The following is a 24,088-nucleotide window of genomic DNA, read 5'->3' on the forward strand; positions in this document are numbered from 1 at the left end:
TTTGTTGTGTCCACGTGTAAGTTCTGTGTGTGTATGTGTGTGTGTGTGTGTGTGTGTGTAAGTTTGTGTGTGTGTAAGTTTTGGCGTGTGTGTGTGTCTTCGTGTGTGTGTGAGTTCTGTGTGTGTGTGTGTGTGTGTGTGTCTCTTCGTGTGCATGTGTCTCTGTGTGCATGTAAGTCTCGTGTGCATGTGTAAGTTTTGTGTGTGTGTGTAGTTTCTGTGTGTGTGTAAGTCCTATGCGTGTGTGTGTAAGTTTCGTGTGTGTGTGTGTGTGAGTTGTGTGTGTGTGTGTGTGTGAGTCTCTGTGTGTGTGTGTGTGTGTGTAAGTTTTTGTGTGCATGTAAGTCTTTGTGTGCACGTAAGTCCTCGTGTGCATGTGTAAGTCTCTGTGTGTGTGTGTGTGTGTGTGTGTCTTGTGTGTGTGTAAGTCTCGGCGTGTGTGTGTAAGTTTTCGTGTGTGTGTGTGGCTTCATGTGTGTCTGTAAGTGTCTGTGTGTGTGTGTGTGTGTTTCGTGTGTGTGTGTAAGTCTTGTGTGTGTGTGTAAGTCTTTGTGTGTGCGTGTAAGATCTTAGTGCGTGTGTGTAAGTCTCTGTGTGCACGTGTTCTTATGTGCACGTAAGCTCTCGTGTGCATGTGTAAGTCTTTGTGTGTATGTGTGTGTGTGCGTAAGTTTTCGTGTGTGTGCGTAAGTTTTTGTGTGTGTGTGTAAGTTTTTGTGCGTGTGTGTAAGTTTTAGTGTGTGTGTAAGTTCTTGTGTACATGTAAGTTTTTGTGTGCATGTAAGTTTTTGTGTGGGTGTAAGTTTTTGCGTGTGGGTGTAAGTTTTTGCGTGTGTGTGTGTGTCTAAGTTTTTGTGTGTCTTAGCTTTTGTTTGTGTTATGTTTGACGTGTGTATGTGTTAGTTTTCGTGTGTGTGTGTGTGTGTGTGTAAGTTTTTGTGTGCATGTAAGTTTTCGTGTGCATGTGTAAGTTTTTTTGTGTGTGTGTGTGTGTGTGTGTAAGTTTTTGTGTGTGTGTAAGTTTTTGTGTGTGTTAGTTTTTGTGCGTGTGTGTGTGAGTTTTAGTGTGTGTGTGTGTAAGTTTTTGTGTGTGTGTGTGTGTTTGTAAGTTTTTGTGCGTGTGTGTGTGAGTTTTTTTTGTGTTCATGTGTAAGTGTTTGTGTGTTTGTGTTTTTGTGTGTGTGTGTGTAAGTTTTTGTGTGTGTGTTAGTTTTTGGCGTGTGTGTGTGTAAGTGTTCGTGTGTGTGTGTGTGAGTTTTGTGTGTGTGTGTGTGTGTGTGTAGTGTTTGTGTGTGTGTGTGTGTGTAAGTTTTTGTGTGAATGTAAGTTTTTGTGTGTGTGTGTAAGTTTTTGTGTGTGTAATTTTTTGTGTGTCAAAGCTTTTGTGTGTGTAAGTTTTGTCGTGTGTGTGTGTGTAAGTTTTCGTGTGTGTGTGTGTGTGTGTCTGTTTTTGTGTGAATGTAAGTTTTCGTGTGAATGTGTAAGTTTGTGTGTGTGTGTGTGTGTGTGTGTGTTTGTGTGCATTTAAGTTTTTGTGTGCATGTAAGTTTTCGTGTGCTTCCCAAATCATGAGTTTCAGACAACACACTCCTATGAGTGGCTAAGAAATCTAGCTCAGAAAAGTCAAAAATAGCAAATTAACCATCCCAAATCATAGGTTTCAGTCAACACACACCTACGAATGGCTATGAAATCCTGCTCAGAAAAGTCAAAAAATATCAACCCACACACCCCGAAATCATAGGTTTCAGACATCACGCACCTACGAAAGACTAAGAAATCTGGTTATGAAAAGTCAGAAATAGCAAATTACATATCCCAAATCATAGGTTTCAGACAACACTCACCTATGAACGTCGAAGAAACCTAGGTCAGAAAAGTCAAAAATAGCAAACTAGTCATCCCAAACTATATGTTTCAGACAACAAACACCTATGAAAGGCTAAGAAATCCAGCTCAGAAAGGTCAAAAGTAGCAATCCACCCACCCCAAATCATAGGTTTCAGACACTACACACCTATGAAAGACTAAGAAATCCAACTCAGAAAAGCCTGAAATAGCAATCCCACACATCCCAAATCATAGGTTTCAGACACCACACACCTACGAAAGACTAAGAAATCCGGTTCTGAAAAGTCGGAAATAGAAAATTACACATCCCAAACTATTGGTTTCAGACAACATTCACCTACGAAATACTAGAAAACCTTAGCTCAGAAAAGCCTGAAATAGCAAACTACACATCCCAAATCATAATGTTCTGACAACACATACCTATGAAAGGCTAAGAAACCTAGCTCAGAAAAGTCGAAAATAGCAAACTACACATCCCAAATCATAGGTTTCAGACACTACACACCTATGAAAGACTAAGAAATCCAACTCAGAAAAGCCCGAAATAGTAATTTACATATCCCAAATCATAAGTTTCAGACAGCATTCACCTACGAAATACTAAGAAACCTTAGCTCAGAAAAGTCTGAAATAGCCAACTACTCATCCCAAACCCGAAGTTTCAGACAACAAACACCTATGAGTGACTAAGAATCCTAGCTCTGAAAAGTCCAAAAGCAAACTACACCTCCCAAATCAGGTTTCGTGAAATATACTAATTGCATCCTTTTTTGAATCTGAGAATTATGGCTCACTGAGCCCTTCAAAAGCCTGCCTATATAAATCGGCCTAATTTCTTGTTTTTAGGCGTTTCTGTTCTTTTCTGGTTTTAATCTGCATTGTGCACGCCTTGTTTGATGCATTTAAAGTATTAACGGTATTTTTTATCTTTCCATATCCTTTTACGATAGCTGGTATTTATCACACACCCAGAAAAAACAGCCCACGGAAAATAACCCCCACGGAAAATACCCCTGAGAAAAGACATGGAAAAATATCCCCTCCCCCCACCGAAAGATATCGCATCCTTTTGAATCAGAGAAATACGGCTCACTGAACCGTTAAATTGCCCACCTAGTTTGTATATTTATCACACCCCCATAAAAACAGCCCACGGAAAATAACCCCCACGGAAAATATCCCTAAGAAAAGACATGGAAAAATATCCCTGCCCCCCACCGAAAGATATCACGTCCTTTTGAATCTGAGATTAACGACTCACAGATCCGTTAAAAAGCCGGCCTAGTTTTTATATTTATCACACCCCCACAAAAAAAAACAGCCCACGTAAAAAAACCCCCAATGAAAATATCCCTGAGCAAAGACATCGAAAAATATCCCCTCCCCCCCCCGAAAGAGATCGCGTCCTTTTGAATCTGAGAAATACGACTCACTGAACCGTTCAAAAGCCGACCTAGTTTGTATATTGATCACACCCCCAGAAAAACAGCCCACGGACAATAACACCCACGGACAATATCCCTGAGCAAAGACATGGAAAAATACCCCCTCCCTCCCCCGAACGATATGGCAAAAATGCTATTCAATTTACGCATAATAAAACAATGTATCTTTTTTTTAAACTCACTCCCCTTACTTTTCACGCGAAGAAACAGTTTGTTTTCACCTTACAATGATGGCGATAGACTTGAGGCATTGCCCCCTCCCCCTTTCGCTAATGTCCTAAAAATATTGTTAGGCATTAATTTTAAAAATAGCTATTTTCCTTGATTCATGACCCACTATAATGACTCAAATACTTTCACCACTCAAGTTAACTATCACGACTACATCTGTTCACAATAAACTAGCATTCTCCGAGAAACCTGAGGTTAAGCCTCTATCAGTATATTTCTATAAGGATCAAATTCGGATGTCCTTTATAGGGGTGTCAGTAACTATCAGATATTTAAATTTTTATAATAAATCTGTAAGTCAAGCCATAGCAGACTGTATATTAAGGGAATGACAGAAAGTTGACAGTTGCTTTTAGATAAGATACGGAATTTATCAAAAACAGAATTAAGGTCGTAAACAGAGGGGGAAGGAAGTATGGGGTTTACGTAACGAAAAAAGAGCGTATTTTACACTTTTTATCGAGTATAAACATCATATAGGGACTTTTGCTATAGGGGGGGCGGGTTTACCCGAATAGAGTAGAGGGTGACCACGGAAAACAATTTTATTTTGAAAATAAAAAATGAAAACAGAACTTACATTGCTAATTGTGGCTGCCAAGGCTTCAAGTTCATCAATAATTTCATATGTTCTATCCATTGTGTCACAATACTTTCTGATAATTGAATGGGGGCACATGGAGGGCCTTTGGGGAACAGGGTGGGCCTTTGGGGGTCCGGAGGGACATTTGGGGACCGGTGGGCCTTGGGGGCGCAGGGAGGGCCGTGGGGGGCCTGGGGGACTTTTGGGGACCGGTGGAGGGCCTTTGGGACCCCGTTGGTCCTTTGGGCGCTAGATGTGCCTTTGGGGGGCCCGGGGTTGGGCATTGGGGGTGTGGTTGGGCCAATGGGGCACAGGGAGGGCCTTGGGGTGCCTGGGGAACATTTGGGGACCGATGGAGGGCCTTTGGGACTCCGTTGGTCCTTTGGGAGCCCGGGGGACCTTTGAGGACCAGGGGAGGGCCTTTGGGGGTCCGGATGGGCAGTTGGGGGCCGGTGGAGGGCCTTTGGGACCCCGTTGGTCCTTTGGGAGCTTGATGGGCCTTTGGGGGGCCCGGGGTTGGTCTTTGGGGGTCTGGGTGGGCCTTTGGGGGCGCCTGTGGCCCCTTGGGAGCTTGGGGGGCCTTTGGGGGTCCGGGGGGCCAGTTGGGGGCCTGGGGGTCATTTGGGGACCGGTGGAGGGTCTTTGGGAGCTTGGGGGGCTTTTGAGGACCGGGGGCTTCCTTCGGGGTTGGGGTAGGAGGATTGGAACCCTTTGGGGTTGGGTTAGAGGACCTCACAACATTGTTCAAATGAAACTTGTGTATTATAACGACCACACTCAAAACCTCTTCCAAAATCTCTTCAAAAATCTTCTTTTAAAATGTCTCTATCTGTTTCACCGAAATAGTTCCATAACCTGTCTAAAACGGTTTCGCCCAAATAATCCCTAAACGCGAATTCAGCGTGTTCCTTTGTTATTGGCATCTCTGCGCTAACGCATTTCAAATTAATATGAAACCTGATTCCCACGCTAAAACAATTCATCGCTAAGATGTTTCTTTGGAGAATTGTTTTCCAAGGCCTTTGGTTATTAATATCCTTTGGAGTTCGACCAGTAGAACTGTTCCCGAGGCAAAGACATTAATGATTTGGATCTATTCCTGGAGAAATGTTTCTAGGGCGAAAATTTTTAAAGTCTGACAGATGATGTCATTGATTGATTGATCTGTCAAGAAAGGGGGAAATTAATTTGTTGTTTCTAAGTGGAATTATTGATTCACGATAGGTGAATTGAGGTCGACTGCACAGGTGTTCCACGGTCGATGTTGTTGTAAGTGCACGCTCTCAGCGAATGTCAAGGTCGTTGTTGTTGTTGTTGACACACATTGATTACGCAATCAAGTTCTCGGAAAGTCACTTCTCCCTTGAGTCCTAGATCAATAACAATGTCCCCGTTAGAGTTCAATGCGAATGTGAAACCTTCGTTTCGGAGTTATTGCACATAGAAACAACAACTAAATCGATCGCGGAAAAAGATGTCATTGAGCGATTACGCAATCTTTCTCCCTAGGGACTCTATGACCATATTGTTTCATAATTCCCCACGCCCGTGAATCAATAATCCTACCATCGATTATGTAAATCACCCCTCATGCTATTACACGTGGCCAAACAACAACAACACCAGATCGATTGACCTTGACCCCCATTAGACTCGATCGATAATCCTTGAATAAATTATGTCCCGTCAGCATTAAACTAAATTGTAGATGGCAGCACATGTGTTCGTCCCGGGGCTTTAGGGTCACCTCTACTATATATATATATATATATATATATATATATATATATATATATATATATATATATATATATATATATATATATATATATATATATATACCATGATAGCTCGTTTAGAGACTAATGTACCATTACTTGGCAGTATGCCTTGTGAAACTGGGAGGCTGTGTGAAGCCCGGTTGCCAACTTGCACACTTTTTGTGTGAAATGCACTCTTTTTTTAACCTCAGAGGGGATGCAGAAGAGTGAAAATCACTGTTTTTGGGTGTTATTTCATTCAGATTGAACGTTGGTAGTTGGCAACTTCGTCAGAAGTGTAATTAACCGAAGGAAAAGGGCTACCAACTCTCACGCTTTTCATTTGAAATGCACGCTTTTATACCTCAAAGGTAATGTGCAAGCAGCGGCAGCCGTGCGCATGTAAATTTTGCACTCTTATTTTTTTTTTTTTTTTTTTTTAGCAAAAATCAATCTTTTTGGCCTTGAATTGCATTCTTTGGATGTCAGCTGTTGGCAACCCTGGTGTGAAGTGTCGATCGTTTTTCGATGGTTTTAATAACATTCAATGTTTTTGCCCAATAATGCTTTACCTTATTCAGGCCAAAATTGTTGTTCAAATTTCTGTTCAAAGCTTAAAAAATCCATTTCTCTGAACTATTATATCGAGGGGTCATTTTCTTCGTGATTGTATATCTTTGGGACTGCTTTCCTCCAGGGGCGTAATTTGCTATGGGACAGGAAACCAGCTTTCCCCTCCAGACCTCAGTTTGCCCCCCCCCCCAGCTGAAATTTAGTTTCTGCAGAAACTTTTGTCAAAACTAAGACAAGTGCAATATTCAAGTATCCAGCTTTGGCCCCCCCCCTCCCAGGATTTTACCACTGCTTTAATCATCTTTTCGAGTTACGAATAGGGGCTTATCTGTCATGGATTTATCGATGATCTTAGTGTCAGAGTCATAGAGACAGAAAAAATAACAGTGGTAAATTTCGCGGCGAGGTTTCGCCGTTAGCCTGTAGTCACGCTGTGTATTTAGTATAGAAGTGTGTTTTGGAGAATGAAATGGATTACGCCAACTAGCGAGAATTCAGGTCTTATTTTCTTTTTCTATCGTTGTGCTCAAAGCTTGGGTTGCATTCTGAGGTGGGGACCCGGTTCTCCGACCAATGAATTGGTCCTAAAAACACAGGTAAAAAATAACTATGTCTCCTAAAAAACTAAGAAATATTTCTCCAACTCGTACATTCAGCCTGAAAAAAAGTAAAAAATTGAATATGTTAGACAAAGTCCATAGGAGTCAAACTCATTTCTTTTTCATTCCTTTCATAACGTCTCCTCCATTATTTTGTTTTTATACCCCCCTCCTTCCGAACACAATGTCAGGACACGGTCCTGGTCAAAGTCATCCTTGGCTGAATGCAAATGTAAATGGAGAGTGCAAAATTAGATGTTGTTTTTGTTTGCCAATTCAAGAAATGGAGAGAAAATTTAACCCCAACTATCGATTATTAGTAACTTAATTCTTTATTTTAAACATATTCCTAAACGATCTTGCATAATTTCCGAACCGATGTAATTGAGTTTGGCCTCTACTCTTGTTATTTTATAATTGTTACAATTAGTCTAGATTCTTCCTGTTTACCGAAAAACATTTCGCCAAAGGCGTGCGAAATGTTCTGAAATATTAATGCATAGGCTTAAATCAGATTGCCCTCTTTCTGTTGTGCCTGGATTATGTAACTCTATTATATCATTTCACTTTGAAGCAATTATATCATTGTATGTTTCGAAGCAATTATGTAATTTTACTTTTTTGGATAGGTAATCCTTGGACATTCTTTGGCATCATTTTTGACATTTGACAATAAAGTGTCAATTTTGTATACTTTGATTAGGTACATTCGTTACTTTTGCTTAGACCAAATTGTCCTCTTTCGCTCATGCCTGGGTTCTGTAACTTTTTTACCCTGTTCACCCCCCCTTTCCTCCAGGGGCGTAATTTGCTATGAGGCAGGGAAGCAACTGTCCCCTCCTGACCTCAGTCCCGCCCCTCCCTCCCAGCTGAAATCTAGTTTCTGCAGAAAATTTTGTCAATACTAAGGTAGCCTAAGTCAGCATAATTCAAGTATCTAAAGAAACAGGTCAGTTTTCCTTAGTATATATTTGCCCTTATGGTACTATTTGGCTCATTTTTCACTGTGATTTTCGCCGGATTTGGGAAAATTTACTACAGCTTCGCCCCCCCCCCTCCTAGGATTTTGTCGAAATTACGCCATTACTTTAATCCTCTTCAAGTTACGTATAGGGTTGATAAATTGAATTTATTTGTCATGGATTTATCGATGATCTCTGAACAGAGGTGACACCTTGGGTTTTCACTTCTAATAAAGCGCGCAATTCTATCTCTATACGGCATAATCCTATGTATTATCATAAATATAACTTCTCTCGCCCTTGTTTCCATGGGGAAGGCGTGGAAGTTACTAAATGCTGTTTCAAAATTTATAAAAGGTTCTTTTTCCTTTACATGATAAATTGGCCCATTTTCTGTCAATTTCAGCAAATTTCCAATTTCACGTTTTTTCATTTTTTCCTCTACTTCTAACAGGCCAGTTTCTTTTGCCTGTTGTATAACTTTAAAAATGTTTCGTGCATACAATGGGATCTTTGTTTCTGGAAAATCTTCTTCATTCAGTGCTTTTATTAGCTACTCTCTTGTTAAAATAGAATGATTTCCTCCATTTAGGGAGTCAATCGTATTTCTTATTAGGAGGTTCTTGCAGGCTGACCGAAAATCCAAAACTCCATTTCCACCTTTATCTTTAGGTTGATAGAGCATTCCCTTGTTTAGTTTTTCAACCTTACCATGCCATACAAACCTCCAAATATGTTTCTCAATTTCTGTCGCTAGGGAATCTGGGAGGGGGGTTATGGGTGCAAGATAGAGGAGTCGGGGGATGCAATACATGTTTATGTATGTTGCTCTACTGTCAAAGACCGATTTTTTTCATTGCCATTTAGCATGTACTGAATTTCTGCTACTTTCTTAGACCATGCCTTCTGCCACATGTTTCCTTCTGTGCTAACATTAACTCCAAGTATTTTCGTCGACGTCACGATTGGTAGCCAAGAAAGATTTTCCAAGCTCTTTTTCCATTTTTCATTATCACTTAGAGGTAGCATGTTGCTCTTTTTCTTGTGGATCTTAACCTTATAATGTTGTTCATACCATCTCAGGGCTCGAGTTACTTCCAGTACATCTTGAGATCCATTCGCTAAGAAAGTTGTGTCGTCTACAAAAGCCGCTGACTTGAGTACCTTTGCCTCGTGAATGGGTATACCTGTAATACGTGCTTCAATATATTTTATTAAAGGATCAAGGTAAATCTCAAAAAGATACGACGAGCTCGGGTCTCCTTGTCTTAAACCAATTTCAAAGGGGAATCGTCTCGTCTTTTCTCCATTCAAAACAATCTGGCCCGTAGCATTTATATATAGGTTCTTAAAAAAATTATAAACTCTTTACAAAAAGAAAATTTCTCTTTCATCAAAATTCATAACATTTCTCTCTCTAACGAGTCATATGATTTAATTAAATCTATGCTGATTAATACCCACAAAAGTTCACGTTTTAAAAGCTCTTCTTCTTTTTTCCAGGAATAGATCTCTCAGCATTCTAAGTATATGCTGTATTTTCCGGCCTCCTATCCCACTGTATTGAGTCTCACCTAATATCTTCCCAATAATCTTCTTTAGACGATTAGTCAATATTTTTGAAACTAATCGAGTATCGCAGGGCAGTAGCGAAATCGGTATCCAATTTTCCAGTTTCTCTAGGTCTCATTTGTTTGGGACCAAAGTAATCACTGCTAGTCTTTGGGTTTTGTCTCCTCCTTTTTCTATCATTTCATTCATCGCCCCTAAAAGCGTTTCAGATATTTCACTATAAAAGAGTTTGTAAAACTGATATCCGAGGCCATCCATTCCTGGGGCTTTCCCGCTCTTTGTTTCTTTCAGAGCTTGTTTTAGTTCCTGTTCCGTGATATTCTCACATAAAAGTTCATTTTCATGGTCGGCTACTTCATTAGTGACGCAGAAACCTTGTAAAAAAACCTCCAATGTCCAGATTCTCTTTTCTCTTGTATATCTTTCAGTAGTAGTCCCGGACTTGCACACGGATTTGTGTCTCTTCTTCGATTATTTTTCCATCATCTTGTTTCAAACGTTTCATTATATTTTCTTCTCTTTTTATTTTTGCTTTCTGGATCATTGCTAGACTAATTTGCTCCCCTTCATATATTTCGCTTAGTCGATTTTGTTTTTTTCCAATGTTCAAAACGCTCATTTTCCAGTTTTTTTAGTTCATTTTTAATTTCCTGATACTCGATAATAGTGTTGTTTTCATTCCCATCTATTTCCGCTTTAAGTTGTGAGTAGTATGCGTCGTCTGGATTCTATAGCAGCTATAGGAAAACATTTCTATAGAAGCTCTACACCTTTTCAAAAAGAGTGAGTAGCCCCATGCATATAGGTAATACTTCTATAGAAGCTCTACACCTTTTCAAAGAGATTCAGAACTCCCTCACATGGCATAAGAAATTCTATGGAAGCTATAGCAAGGACTGGGTGGGTGGGTATAGTCTGGCTTAGCGTTTCCAATAGAGTGAGTATATAACATTTTTGCTCAAAGTGACTCACAAATTGGACACTTAGAAAGATATTGAATATTGTTTTGAATAAAAGAAGCGTTACTGGTTCTAATCAGTGGCTAGATCGTATGAAGGGGGAGAAAAAAAAGGAATGAGCTGAGTAGCAGTTAAGGTAGCCCCGAAAGAGTTGTTAACTCAGATAATTTGTTATAAATTTGAAACATCATCAGTCTATGAAAATGGCTAACGACGATAGAATGACATTTTGACTTGACCTAACTTTACCTTTCCGATGTGTTCTGTATAATACACAAGTTATTTTTGATAAGTTTTGTAAATTTGACATAGCATCTAACTGTCCCTTCGTTCCCACATTGCTGAGGGCAGGGGAGAGGGAGGGGGAGTCAATTTCAGAGCGGAAACAAAAAATACTCAGAATCAAAAATAAACGGGATCTGCCTCAAGGGGAAGACTCAAAGACCCTTCGTTCCCCCATTTCTGAGGGAAGGGAAGGGGGGAGGTCAATTTTGGAGGGAAAACCAAAAATACTCAGAATCGAAAATAAACGAGATCTGCATCACGGGGAAGGCTCAGAGGCCCTTCGTTCCAACATTTCTGCGGGCAGGGGAGGGGGAGTCAATTTCAGAGGGAAAACCAAAAATACTCAGAATCGAAAATAAAAAGGATCTGTCTCATGGGCACAGCTCAGATGTCCGTCGGTCCTCCATTTCTGACGGGCAGGAGAGGGAGGGGGTCAATTTTAGAGGAAAAACCAAAAATACACAGCATCGAAAATAACCAGGTAACTGCCTCAAGGGGACGGCTCTGCGCCCATTTGTTCCAAATTAGCGCAGGGCAGGGGAGGGGGAGGGGGATTTAATTTAAGTGGGAAAACCCAAAATGCTCAGAATCAAACATAAAACGGATCGGTATCATGGGACAAAGCTCAGAGGTCCTTCGTTCCTCCATTTCTGAGAGGCAGGAGAGGGAGAGGGTCAATTTTTGAGGGAAACCCAAAAATACTCAGAATCGAAAATAAACGGGATCTGTCTCATGGGCAAAGCTCAGGGGTCCTTCGTTCCCACCTTTCTGAGGGCAGGGAGGGGGAGGGGGAGTCAATTTTGGAGGGAAAACCAAAAATACTCAGAATCTAAAATAAACGGGATCTACCTCAAGGGGAAGGCCTGGGCTGATGTTTGTAAGTCGAAGAATTTGTCTTTGTTGGTTTGAATGTCTAAAGTGCCTTTCTTTCTCTGTTTACATGTCTGATTCTTTTCGTTTGCATGTCCGGGTTGGTGTTTGCAAGTCCAAGTTGTGTTTTCAGACATACGTTTCTTAGATTTTCGTGGGTGTTTCGTTCCCGGGGTTTATTATTTGAGAAGTTAACTTTGGTATTTCGTGATTTGACGTGCCTGAAATCATGAATTAGAATAGTTAATTAGCTGTTTGGGTTTTCAGACCTAGTTTTTTTTTAGATTTTCGTGGGTGTTAGGTTCCTGGGATTTATTATTTGAGAAGTTAACTTTAGTATTTCATAGTTTGACTTGCCTGAAATCATGAATTAGAATATTTAATTGGCTGTTTGGGGATTTTCAGACCTAGGTTTTTTAGATTTCCGTGGGTGTTTGGTTCCCGGGGTTTATTATTTGAGAAGTTAACTTTAGTATTTCGTGATTTGACGGGCCTGAAATCATGAATTAGAATAGTTAATTAGCTGTTTGGGTTTTCAGACCTAGTTTTTTAGATTTTCGTGGGTGTTAGGGTCCTGGGATTTATTATTTGAGAAGTTAACTTTAGTATTTCGTAGTTTGACTTGCCTGAAATCATGAATTAGAATATTTAATTGGCTGTTTGGGGATTTTCAGACCTAGGTTTTTTAGATTTTCGTGTGTGTTTGACTCCTGGGGTTTATTATTTGAGAAGTTAACTTTAGTATTTTGTGATTTTACGTGCCTGAAATCATGAATTAGAATAGTTAATTAGCTGTTTGGGTTTTAAGACCTAGTTGTTTAGATTTTCGTGGGCGTTAGGTTCCTGGGATTTATTATTTGAGAAGTTAACTTTAGTATTTCGTATTTGACGTGCCTGAAATCATTAATTAGAATATGTAATTTGCTGTTTGGGGATTTTCAGACCTAGGTTTTTTAGGTTTTCGTGTGTTTTTGACTCCTGGACACAATACAGATATCTAATTCGAGAAATCATGATAAAATCGCAAGTAAGCAATAAACTCTCCATTGTTTTGACATTTAATTTCATGAAACCTCATGAGTTAACATAAATAAAGAGTATGCTACTTACAAAACTTTGATTGTGTCAATGCTAACACATGTACCTGTCAATAGGTGTCGATAAAGGATTTATTCATTCTTATACTTAGATTTTCTCTATGTTAATCTATCTATCCGATATATGATGCATGTAAATTCCTTTTCTTACATCTCCGATGTTGTAATAGACATTCTAAACGTTCGATATGCTAGCTTGCTCTAAAAATAATGAATTCATAACAATGTAAAGCATAATATATTTTTAATGAAATAATGTCATGTAGAATATTAATACAAAAAATATATATTATTATACATTATTAATATCAATGAACAACTTTGGAAATTTTGAATCTGTTCCATAAAATGGTTCACCATGTTCTCTCTTGATACTAGAGCTATTGTCTTCTCTTAGTTCGTAATCAGTAGAAAAATCATTATTCCATTTTGACTCATACACAATTTTAATAGGTGTGTCATCGACAGGGTCAATATGCTTTTCGTCTTTGGTATTATTTGATTCATTGACTGTTTGATCAATGGCAGTAACGTTTGCTGGTATTTTGTTTTTTATCGATTCATCTTTATATTCCTTAGTGATATTGTCTGCCAATGCCCTGTTTATTTTTCCAGCGATTTCACTGTCTATTATCACACTGTATTTACACAGGTAACAGTTCCGGCATGTAGACAAGATATGATTTATGATAGTAGTAGAACAGTAGGCCTTTCTTTTCGTTTTTGCTTTCATTTGAATGCTAATACCCGAAAGCTTACGATACGGTTTAACACTGGGTAACATGTTACCACAAGCACTAGCAAGAAGATACCCCTCTTTATCAACTACTACATTTATGTTGGCATTCTCTTTGAGTGCAATCATCTCCGGAGATCTCAATCTCGCATTTCCACCATCATAAGAGTTGAATTTTTTTGGTACTCCAAAGAAATTCAATTCCTTACTGTCATGACAATGCACGCATACGTTTCCGATAGTGCTACCACTTGTGCTTTTTTCATAGTTTTAAATACTTCTCCTTGTCAGCATTCAATGCTACAATAACACTATCATGTGAACACACTTTCTTAAAATGCTTCATCTTCACTTTTTTAGAGATATTAGTTACTTGTTTATCGTTTCACTGTGTAAGAAATACTGCTTTAATACATGCAATAAACTAAGAAAGTGTAGATAACTGGCCATAGAGCAATAACGGGAGAGCCACATTGTGTCTCTGGGCAAGCATAGAGTACAATTGTTTGAGCCATAAAAATATCTGTCGAGGAGGTATCATTAGCAATAACCTACTTCTAATGAATCATATCAAGTTACCTGTTTACCGCGTACTAGATAACTACCTTTTTTACTCCCCCTACCTTTATATTGGCTTAAACTGAAAATAATTAAACGGAAAAAATATAAGAATTATTTATTTAACAGAAACCCTTGCTTTTTTAATGACCATCAAGTAAAGAAAAAATCACACGGAATAAAACAACAGAGTCCATCAAACCTCGTAAAGATATTTTAAAAAGTATAAAAATTATTTATTTAAAGGAAACCCTCGCTTTTTGAATGACCGTCAAGTAAAGAAAAAATCACATGTAATAAAAATAACACAGTCGATCAAACCCCGTAAAGCTATTTTAAAAGGTATAATCATAATTTATTTAACAGAAATTCTCGGTTTAAATTCAACTTAAAGAATATAATAATTATTTATTCAACAGAAATACTCGCTTTTTGAATGAACACCAAGTAAAGAAAAAATCACACGGAATAAAACAACAGAGTCCCTCAAACCCCTCCACGAAAATCTAAAAAACCTAGGTCTGAAAACCCTAAACAGCTAATTAAACATTCTAATTCATGATTTCAGGCACGTAAAACCACAAAATACTAAAGTTAACTTCTCAAATAATAAACCCTAGGAGTCAAACACACATGAAAACCTAAAAAACCTAGGTCTGAAAATGCCCAAACAGCCAATTAAGTATTCTAATTCATGATTTCAGGCACGTCAAATACGAAATACTAAAGTTAACTTCTCAAATAATAAATCCCAGGAACCTAACGCCCACGAAAATCTAAAAACTAGGTCTGAAAACCCAAACAGCTAATTAACTATTCTAATTCATGATTTCAGGCACTTAAAACCACAGAATACTAAAGTTAACTTCTCAAATAATAAACCCCAGGAGTCAAACACACACGAAAATCTAAAAAACCTAGGTCTGAAAATCCCCAAACAGCCAATTAAATATTCTAATTCATGATTTCAGGCAAGTCAAACTATGAAATATTAAAGTTAACTTCTCAAATAATAAATCCCAGGAACCTAACTCCCACGAAAATCTAAAAAACTAGGTTTGAAAACCCAAACAGCTAATTAACTATTCTAATTCATGATTTCAGGCACGTCAAATGACGAAATAATAAAGTTAACTTCTCAAATAATAAACCCCGGGAACCAAACACCCACGAAAATCTAAAAAACCTAGGTCTGAAAATCCCCAAACAGCCAATTAAATATTCTAATTCATGATTTCAGGCAAGTCAAACTATGAAATACTAAAGTTAACTTCTCAAATAATAATGCCAATGAACCTAACACACACTAAAATCAAAGAAAATAGGTCTGAAAATCCAAACAGCTAATTAACTATTCTAATTCATGATTTCAGGCACGTCAAATCACGAACTACTAAAGTTAACTTCTCAATTAATAAACCCCAGGAGACAAACATCCACGAAAATCTAAAAAATCTAGGTCTGAAAACCCTAAATATCTAATTAAATATTCTAATTCATGATTTCAGGTACGTAAAACCACAAAATACTAAAGTTAACTTCTCAAATAATAAACCCCAGGAGTCAAACACACACGAAAATCTAAAAAACAAAGGTCTGAAAATCCCCAAACAGCCAACTAACTATTCTAATTCATGATTTCAGGCACGTCAAAGACGAACTACTAAAAATCACTGCTCAAATAAGAAAGCCCAGGAACCTAACGCCCACGAAAATCTAAAAAACTAGGTCTGAAAACCCAAACAGCTAATTAAATATTCTAATTCATGATTTCAGGAACGTCAAAACACGAAATACTAAATTTAACTTCTCAAACAATAAACCCGAGGAGTCAAACACACATAAAAATCTAAAACACCTATGTCTGAAAATCCCCTAACAGCTAATTAAATTTTCTAATTCATAATTTCAGGCAAGTCAAAATTAGAAATACTAAAGTTAATTTCTCAAATAATAAATCACCGGACAATAACACTAAAGAAAATATAAAAAACTAGTTCTTAAAAACCAAACATCTAATTAAATATTCTAATTCATTATTTAAGGCACTTAAAAACACAAAATACTAAAGTTAACTTCTCAAATAATAAACCCCGGGACCCAAACACACACGAAAATCTAAAAAACCTAGGTCTGAAAATCCCCAAACAGCCAATTAAATATTCTAATTCATGATTTCAGGCAAGTCAAACTATGAAATACTAAAGTTAACTTCTCAAATAATAAATCCCAGGAACCTAACACCCACGAAAATCTAAAAAAAACTATGTCTGAAAACCCAAACAGCTAATTATTCTACTTCATGATTTCAGGCACGTCAAATCACGAAATACTAAAGTTAACTTCTCAAACAATAAACCCCGGGAACCAAACACCCACGAAAATCTAAAAAACGTAGGTCAGAAAACCCAACTTGGACTTGCAAACACCAACCCGGACATGCAAACAAAAAGAATCAGACATGTAAACAGAGAAAGACAGGCACTTTAGACATTCAAACCAACAAAGACAAATTCTTAGACTTTCAAACATCAGCCCAGGCCTTCCCCTTGAGGTCGATCCCGTTTATTTTCGATTCTGAGTATTGTTGGTTTTCCCTCCAAAATTGACTCCCCCTCCCCCTCCCTCGCCCTGAGAAATGTGGGAACGAAGGGCCTCTGAGCCTTCCCCTTGAGGTAGATCCCGTTTATTTTCGATTCTGAGTATTTTTGGTTTTCCCTCCAAAATTAACTCCCCCTCGCCCCTCCCCTGCCCTCAGAAATGTGGGAACGAAGGACCTCTGAGCCTTCCCCTTGAGGCAGATTCCCGTTTATTTTCAATTCTGAGTATTTTTGGTTGTCCCTCCAATATTCACCCTCTCCCTCTCCTGTCCCTTAGAAATTGAAGAAAGGAGGACCTCTGAGCCTTGTCCCATGAGATAGATGCCGTTTATTTTCGATTCTGAGTAGTTTTGGTTTTCCCTCTGAAACTGACTCCCCCTCCCCCTCCCCTGCCCGCAGACATGTGGGAACGAAGGGCCTCTGAGCCTTCCCCTTGATGCAGATTCCCGTTTATTTTCGATTCTGATTATTTTTTGTGTTCCCTACAAAATAGACCCACTCCCTCTCCTGCCCCTCAGAAATTGAGGAACGAAGGACCCCTGAGCTTGCCCCATGAGACAGATCCCGTTTATTTTCGATTCTGAGTATTTTTGGGTTTCCCTCCAAAATTGACCCTCTCCCTCTCCTGCCCCTCAGAAATGGAGGAACGAAGGACCTCTGAGCTTTGTCCCATGAGACAGATCCCGTTTATTTTCGATTCTGAGTATTTTTGGTTTTCCCTCTGAAATTGACTCCCCCTCCCCCTCCCCTGGCCCTCAGAAATGTGGGAACGAAGGGCCTCTGAGCCTTCCCCTTGATGCAGATCTGGTTTATTTTCGATTCTGAGTATTTTTGGTTTTCCCTCCAAAAATGACCTCCCCCCTCCCCTGCCCTCAGAAATGGGGGAACGAAGGGTCTTTGAGTCTTCCCCTTGAGGCAGATCCCGTTTATTTTCGATTCTGAGTAGTTTTGTTTTTCCCTCTGAAATTGACTCCCCCTCCCCTGCCCTCAGAAATGTGGGAACGAAGGGAATGTTAGATCCTATGTTAAATTGACAATACTTATCAAAAATCACTTGTGTATTATACAGAACGCATCGGAAAGGTAAAGCTAGGTCAAATCGAAATGTCATTCCCTCGTAGTTAGCCATTTTCATAGACTGATGATATTTCAAATTTATAACAAATTATCTGAGTTAACAACTCCTTCGGGGTTACCTTAACTGCTAATCAGTTTAATCCTTTTTCTTCTCCCCCTTCATACAATACAATCACTAATTAGAATCATTCACACTCCTATTATTCAAAACATTAATTAATATCGTTCATAGTGTCCAATTTGCGAATCCCTTTTTGCAAAAATGTCAAATACTCACTCTCTTAAAAACTAAACCAGACTATATCCACCAAACCAGACTATACCCACCAAACCAGTCCTTGCTATAGCTTCCATAGAATTCCATATGCCATGTGAGGGAGCTCTGAATCTCTTTGAAAAGGTGTAGAGCTTCTATAGAAGTATTACCTATATGCATGGGGCTACTCACTCTTTTTGAAAAGGTGTAGAGCTTCTATAGAAATGTTTTCCTATAGCTTCTATAGAATCCAGACGACGCATACTACTGTTGTGTGAGAACTCTTTTCAAGTGACGCTCATGTGTCGTGTTTTCTGATTTTTTTTTTCTTTCTAATTTTTTTATGAAAATTGCTATCTACCTTTTCATATTAAACCACTTCTCCAGTTGACTTTTTTTATTTTTCCATAAAATCCAGGATTTTTACTTTGATTTGATTCCTTACACACTTATCTATAGGTGAGTCTGGGTACAGTTTCTAGAAAACAGGCTTTATTGTTTGATATTTTGTTTGTTTTCCAATAATCATTTGCATAGCTTCGTGACCAGAAAAAGTTACATATTTGTGTTTGACTTGACCAATTAATTTATCTATTCTAGATGTTACATAAATTATGGCAATAAGGCTTGCACTTCAACTTCCCACTCTTGTAAAAGATAAGCTATTATTTTTTTCTGTCCATACATCTAGTAAACTGTAATTCTGAATATATTTTTTAAGCATTTCATTTATACATCTGCAAGCAACTTTCTTATTTTTTACTAAAAGTCGTCTTCTCTTACTGTACAGTAAAAATCTCCCAGTATAACTATTTTTCCATTTGGTGGTGTGCACTTTGGTAGTATTGTCTCAGTTACAAAAACTCTCTCCTTTGCATTATTGATGCCTGATGGCATGTGTACATTTACAAGGGTCATGCCACTAACTTTCATAGAGCATATTTTACCATCTTCCTTGTATGTAAAATCCTCTGGATTCACTTCTAATTCCACTTTTATAATGAAGCCTGTGTCATGTGTTGCGCCTGCGGTGAAAAGCATTTATCGTAACTTTTGTAAGTTTTTTATTTTCGGAGTGTCTAGTTCTTGTAGGGCTAGGACGTCCCAGCTTGATCTCTTTAGGTAATCTAATAACATTTCTTGCCGCTTTAACTGCTTTAAACCATTTAAGTTCAATGTTCCTATGTTCAAGTTCATTTCCTTGTAGGTATATTTGTCCCTTTTTTCTTTTCAGGCCTTTCACTTTCTTCTATTAGTGAAGAATTGCTTAGTTGTCTTTTGGGAGTTTCCTTTTTCTTTTCTGGGGCAGGAAGGACTGATGCCCCGCATTCAGTCTTTTCTGTGCCTTTTCTTTTCGCTATCGGTCTTTGGATTTCTCTTTAGTTACTTCCCCTTTAGGCTCCGCTATCCTGTTTTCTGTACTTTCCGGGGTTGCTTCTGTTTGGTTTGTGGTCTGTTCGTTGGTTAAGTTTCCTACAGCTTGTAGGACCATATATACTGCCTGTGACGGGGTAAGCTTTTGGATCTCTGGAGTTCGAAAATCAGGCGTTTTTGAAACTACTAGAGTGATTCCTCGCAAGTTTTGCTGCTTTTGGTGATTCGTGGGGTTTGGTGGTAGTGGGGGGAAATCGGGGTGATCTGTTAATGATCTACTGTTCTCTTGGTTCCAAACCACTGATCCAGTTCGAGTTTTTCTTTTTTTGGGCAGTGCTCAGCTTCGTGGCTAGCCTCATGGCAGATAAAGCACAATTTGGGTTGCGTTTTGTAACGAACGAATATTTTCTCATTTTTCCACATGATTGATGGAGGAATATCTTTTGTTATATTCATCAAAGCTGTGGCTCGGCCAGTGAAAACTTCAATTAGTCCTATTCCTTCGTATTTTTTCCTCCGGATATTTAAAACTTCTCCATAGCCTGCAAGGACCGCTGCGAGATTTTTTTTTTTTTTTTTTTTTTTTTTTTACTATTTTTGGGTATGAAAGTATCATTTGAAACTGTTCGTATTAAATACTGCTTATCATGGTGCAATACGTCCAAAAAAATTTTATGCCATACAGCCCGCGCTACAAGAAGCGACTTTCTATGAAATAGTGGGTCACAAGAGTTGTGGGTCACAAGAATAGTGGGTCACAAGAGTGGGTCAACAGCAAAGAAAAAACGCCATCTTTACTATAAAGTGCTTTGTCTGTTTGTTTCCTCTGCATTCCTTAGAAGGGGGCATGCTCGTTTTTTCTTCACTGGAAGATAAAGATTCAGAGATTTAGCCTGTACAATGTCATTAACTTCTACCAAGTTCTTCGGTTGGCTGTGGGCTTTTGCATCAGTCTTCAGATAATAAAAAATAACTAATATAAAAATATAATCTAAGATAACTCTATCAGATGATAATAAAAATAAATCTGCAATTAGATTTTTGACGTGAAAAATGCAGTTAATAATCATGAAGCGAAGAAGTAGCGGATTGTTTAAAATTTCTTTTAGGCCTTGTTTTCTTCCTATCATAGCTGGAGTGCTATCAGCCGCAACTTTTGGTTAATTAGTTGCGTTCTCTTCAGTGCTTCCACAATCCTCGAATTTTTGGGGACTTCACCGAAAATCTAGCAAAAAACGAAGTGGCAAAACACTTGGGCCTAGGAGCATCAAAGCTTTAAATGATGCCCTATTTTGTGGTGAAATCCGTATTGTTTTAACCGCAATAAAAGATTTACATTGCAACAAAGGGATTTTATTTATACTATTTTATATTTCACTTCGATAGTGATATTAGCACAGATATCGCTTACCTGTTATTTCAAATGATCAAAGGTCCATGTCACTAGAAATCAATAATTTCTTAGACCATACTTTCTTTCCATAAAAAAAAACTTTTAATAAGACAGTGAACTTTCCAAGAAAAAACTAAAACTTTAAAAAAAGAAAGGGGGAGAAATAATATGTGTAAAAATTGTCGACCATTTTTTCTCGTTTTTTTTTGTATTTGTGTTAATTTGGTTAAGCTAATACCTCCCCCCCTCTTCCCCCTTTTTCTGTTGGTAAAGGGCTCTGGTTCCGGATGTGAATTGGAAATATTCGTACTTGCAGTCTCATTTTTGCACAATTTTTCGTGTTTTATCTTTCGAAGTGTACTGCTTTATTAAGTTTTGCCGGTTTTTCGAAATTGATATTTTTTTTTTTTTGAAATCTGAATGTTTACCCCCTTTTTACTCATTTTAAAAATATTATCTCTATTCTAGTGAGTCAGCATGTCAGCCTGTGTCAGCTGGTCTTGTGAACGATATTTTTGATGATCGTCTTCGTGGTGTAGCCATGGGTATTATTAATCTAGGAATTTATATTGGATATGGTCTTTCCTATGCCTTTGGAAACTACATCACCGCTGCTAACATCTTAGATATGGTAAATATCTAGACAAATGTTAAGCGATTTTGATAAGATTACTGAGTATTTTGGTGGGATGAAAAAAAACCTAGGCAGACAGTTGCCTATGAAAATAGCATCAGTTAGATTGAACAACTAATATATACAATTATTCAGACGTTTAAAGCGAAATAAGTTAAAAGAAAAAAAGGTACATAAAATATCAATCAATCAATCAATCATTTATTACCCACAACTACAAGACAACAAGTAGTTGAAGTGGAGTATAAACATAATAATAAAAAAGAAAAACAAAAAAGAACTCAACAAACACCAGCAATTAAACTAAGAAAAGAACTGTAAAAGACCGTGGTCAGGGCCAATATTACAAAATGCATCTGCAGAAAGCTTTTTGTGTAGGTACAAATCTAGTGTAGATTTGTACAATGCGTAAATTTTAGTGTAGCTTTTTGTGTAGGTACAATGCGTAAATATAAATCTAGTAGACAGTCTGCAGTCTATTTAAGACAGTCTATATGAGAAAAACCTTAGTTAAAAGACAATATATATATATATATATATATATATATATATATATATATATATATATATATATATATATATATATATATATATATATATATATATATATATATAAATAATATATATATATATATATATATATATATATATATATATATATTCGCTATTAATTGAAATAAACGAAAATTTATTTCAACTTTAAGGAGGACAATATTGATGGAAATGCTAACTTAGGCGGGCTGTTTCATATAAAACTAGCGTAAGATAAAAACCAGTTAAAAAAATAGTAAACGGGAAACTCTTTGAACTATGAATTTCTTGAGTAATTTAACTCACAAAAGAGTATATCGCTAAAATAGATCAACTATAAACTACTAAGACAAACAAAACTCTTTCAACGATCACAAAAATTTTCGGAAATACTTTTTTTTTAACATCACGAAAAATTTGAACTAAGTGTGGCCAAAAACTTGGCCACAACAAATAACCAATGGTTTCTAATCAAGCAACCTTTTATGTAGTGTATTGCACAAAACAAAATTTTATATTCAAAGTTTTGTTTTGCTAAGCTAAAACGAACGCCTAGACTAAAGAGCTTGACAGATGAAGTGTTTTCTTCTAGTATTTGAAGAGCGTATAAGTGTAAAGGATAAACTGGCTTTTACACATAAAATGTGGTGTATTTTTTGCAAATTATTTAAATGCCTACAATGCAGAAATTCAGTGAAGATAATTTACTTGGTCAAGCCATCAGATATTAAGTGAGGCAGTAAGTGTCTCCACAACGTATTGACAAAATTTCTCAAACCGAAAAGTCAGTCTAAAAAACGCTCAAATTGAACATTAACCTAGAAACAATTCTTAGTTTGAAAGCTGACGTAAAATGCTCCCGTATACCGGGCTACAGGGCTAAGGACAATTACCGTCTTTTTTTGCTTAAAAACACTATTTCTGTCCAGTCCTTAAGCCCTGTATCACATCCAGCGTTTGTTGAACTTGCGTTTCATGTCAGGAGTTTTATATTCTACGAAGGAAAAGAAAAATACTAGTTTGGCTAGGAAATTGAAAAGACCTTTAATATAAAAGTAAACAATATTAAACCAAATGTTAAAATAGTTAAGTAATAGTTATAGTAATAGTTAACACTAAGAAATCTGAAATACGAAAATATATTTGAAATGTGCTAGAATATTCAATATAAAATGTATCTGTTGCTAGTCCAATGTATGTATATCAAAAGATGTTTCTCAGTAAAAGCCTCTTCAAAAAGGAGTGGTCAAAACCCTCTTCAAAATTCTTTAAAAAAGGATGGAATATAGGGAATTGCTCGTTATTCATTACTACAAGAAAATAATCACAGGAATCTTTGTGATTGTTGCTAGAAGCGGGTGAATAAGCATTCATCAATAAAAATAAAAACCTCATAAAAAATCAATAAAAACCTCTTAAAAAAGGAAGAGGGATTGAATATAGGGAATCATTCCTTACTCATTGGTAAAAAAAATAATCTCGAAAATTGGCCATTGGCACTAAAATTGGGACAGCAAGCTTACATATTTTTTTTTGCGCTTATAAGCTTACAGTTATTTATAATTCAGTGCATTTCAATTAGGGAGCTGTGGACAATATTATGAATAGACTATACTTAAGTTTTCAACCATAAATAGTATATAGGTAACATTTAAATAATTTATCTACCTGTCAACTCATTTTAACTTCCTGAAATTTTTTGTCCCCTCCCCTTCGCATAAATCCTTCATTATATTCTATATTTCCTATCATTGGTTAGTTTAATTTGTCTCTAGTGTGAGCCGGGGGAGGAGTTTGTGCAGCAATAGGTGGAGCCTATGCTGTTATTTTGACCGTAGGCAGCTTAGTGCTACGATGAGTTGTTAGTAGTATTGTTGTAAGGGTGGAACAAATCTGGCTATTTGGAAGTCAACAAGTCTGGCCAAAATCTAGCTGTAAAGGCAGTAGTTCCACCCTTGTCTTACCCTCGACCTATGTTCTGATGTCGTGGATTTGGAATTATCCCTTCTTTTTCTGCTTTTAGTTTTCTGCGTTTATTTGGATCCCATGTTCAAGCTCTGGATTCCATTGTCCAATTGTCTGGATCCCATTGTCCATTGTCCAAGCTCTAGATCCTAGGGATCCCATGTCCAACCATGT

At 37.5% G+C, this 24,088-nt stretch overlaps 1 protein-coding gene across 2 annotated transcripts in view; it reads left to right on the forward strand.

The window, feature by feature from the left end:
- The window catches only part of LOC148939302 (uncharacterized), a 161,886-nt gene that overhangs the window by 116,180 nt on the left and 21,618 nt on the right, over positions 1-24,088 (forward strand). For both annotated transcript variants that reach the window (XM_089106563.1, XM_089106564.1), the window contains exon 5: positions 21,253-21,415. In XM_089106563.1, coding sequence (XP_088962689.1) covers positions 21,253-21,415 — 163 coding nt within the window. The remainder of the gene's footprint in view (positions 1-21,252; positions 21,416-24,088) is intronic.

Source organism: Artemia sp. Qi Xiang Cuo, chromosome 21 (genome assembly GCF_049724085.1).
Source record: "Artemia sp. Qi Xiang Cuo chromosome 21, ASM4972408v1, whole genome shotgun sequence".
Classification (NCBI taxonomy): domain Eukaryota; kingdom Metazoa; phylum Arthropoda; class Branchiopoda; order Anostraca; family Artemiidae; genus Artemia; species Artemia sp. Qi Xiang Cuo.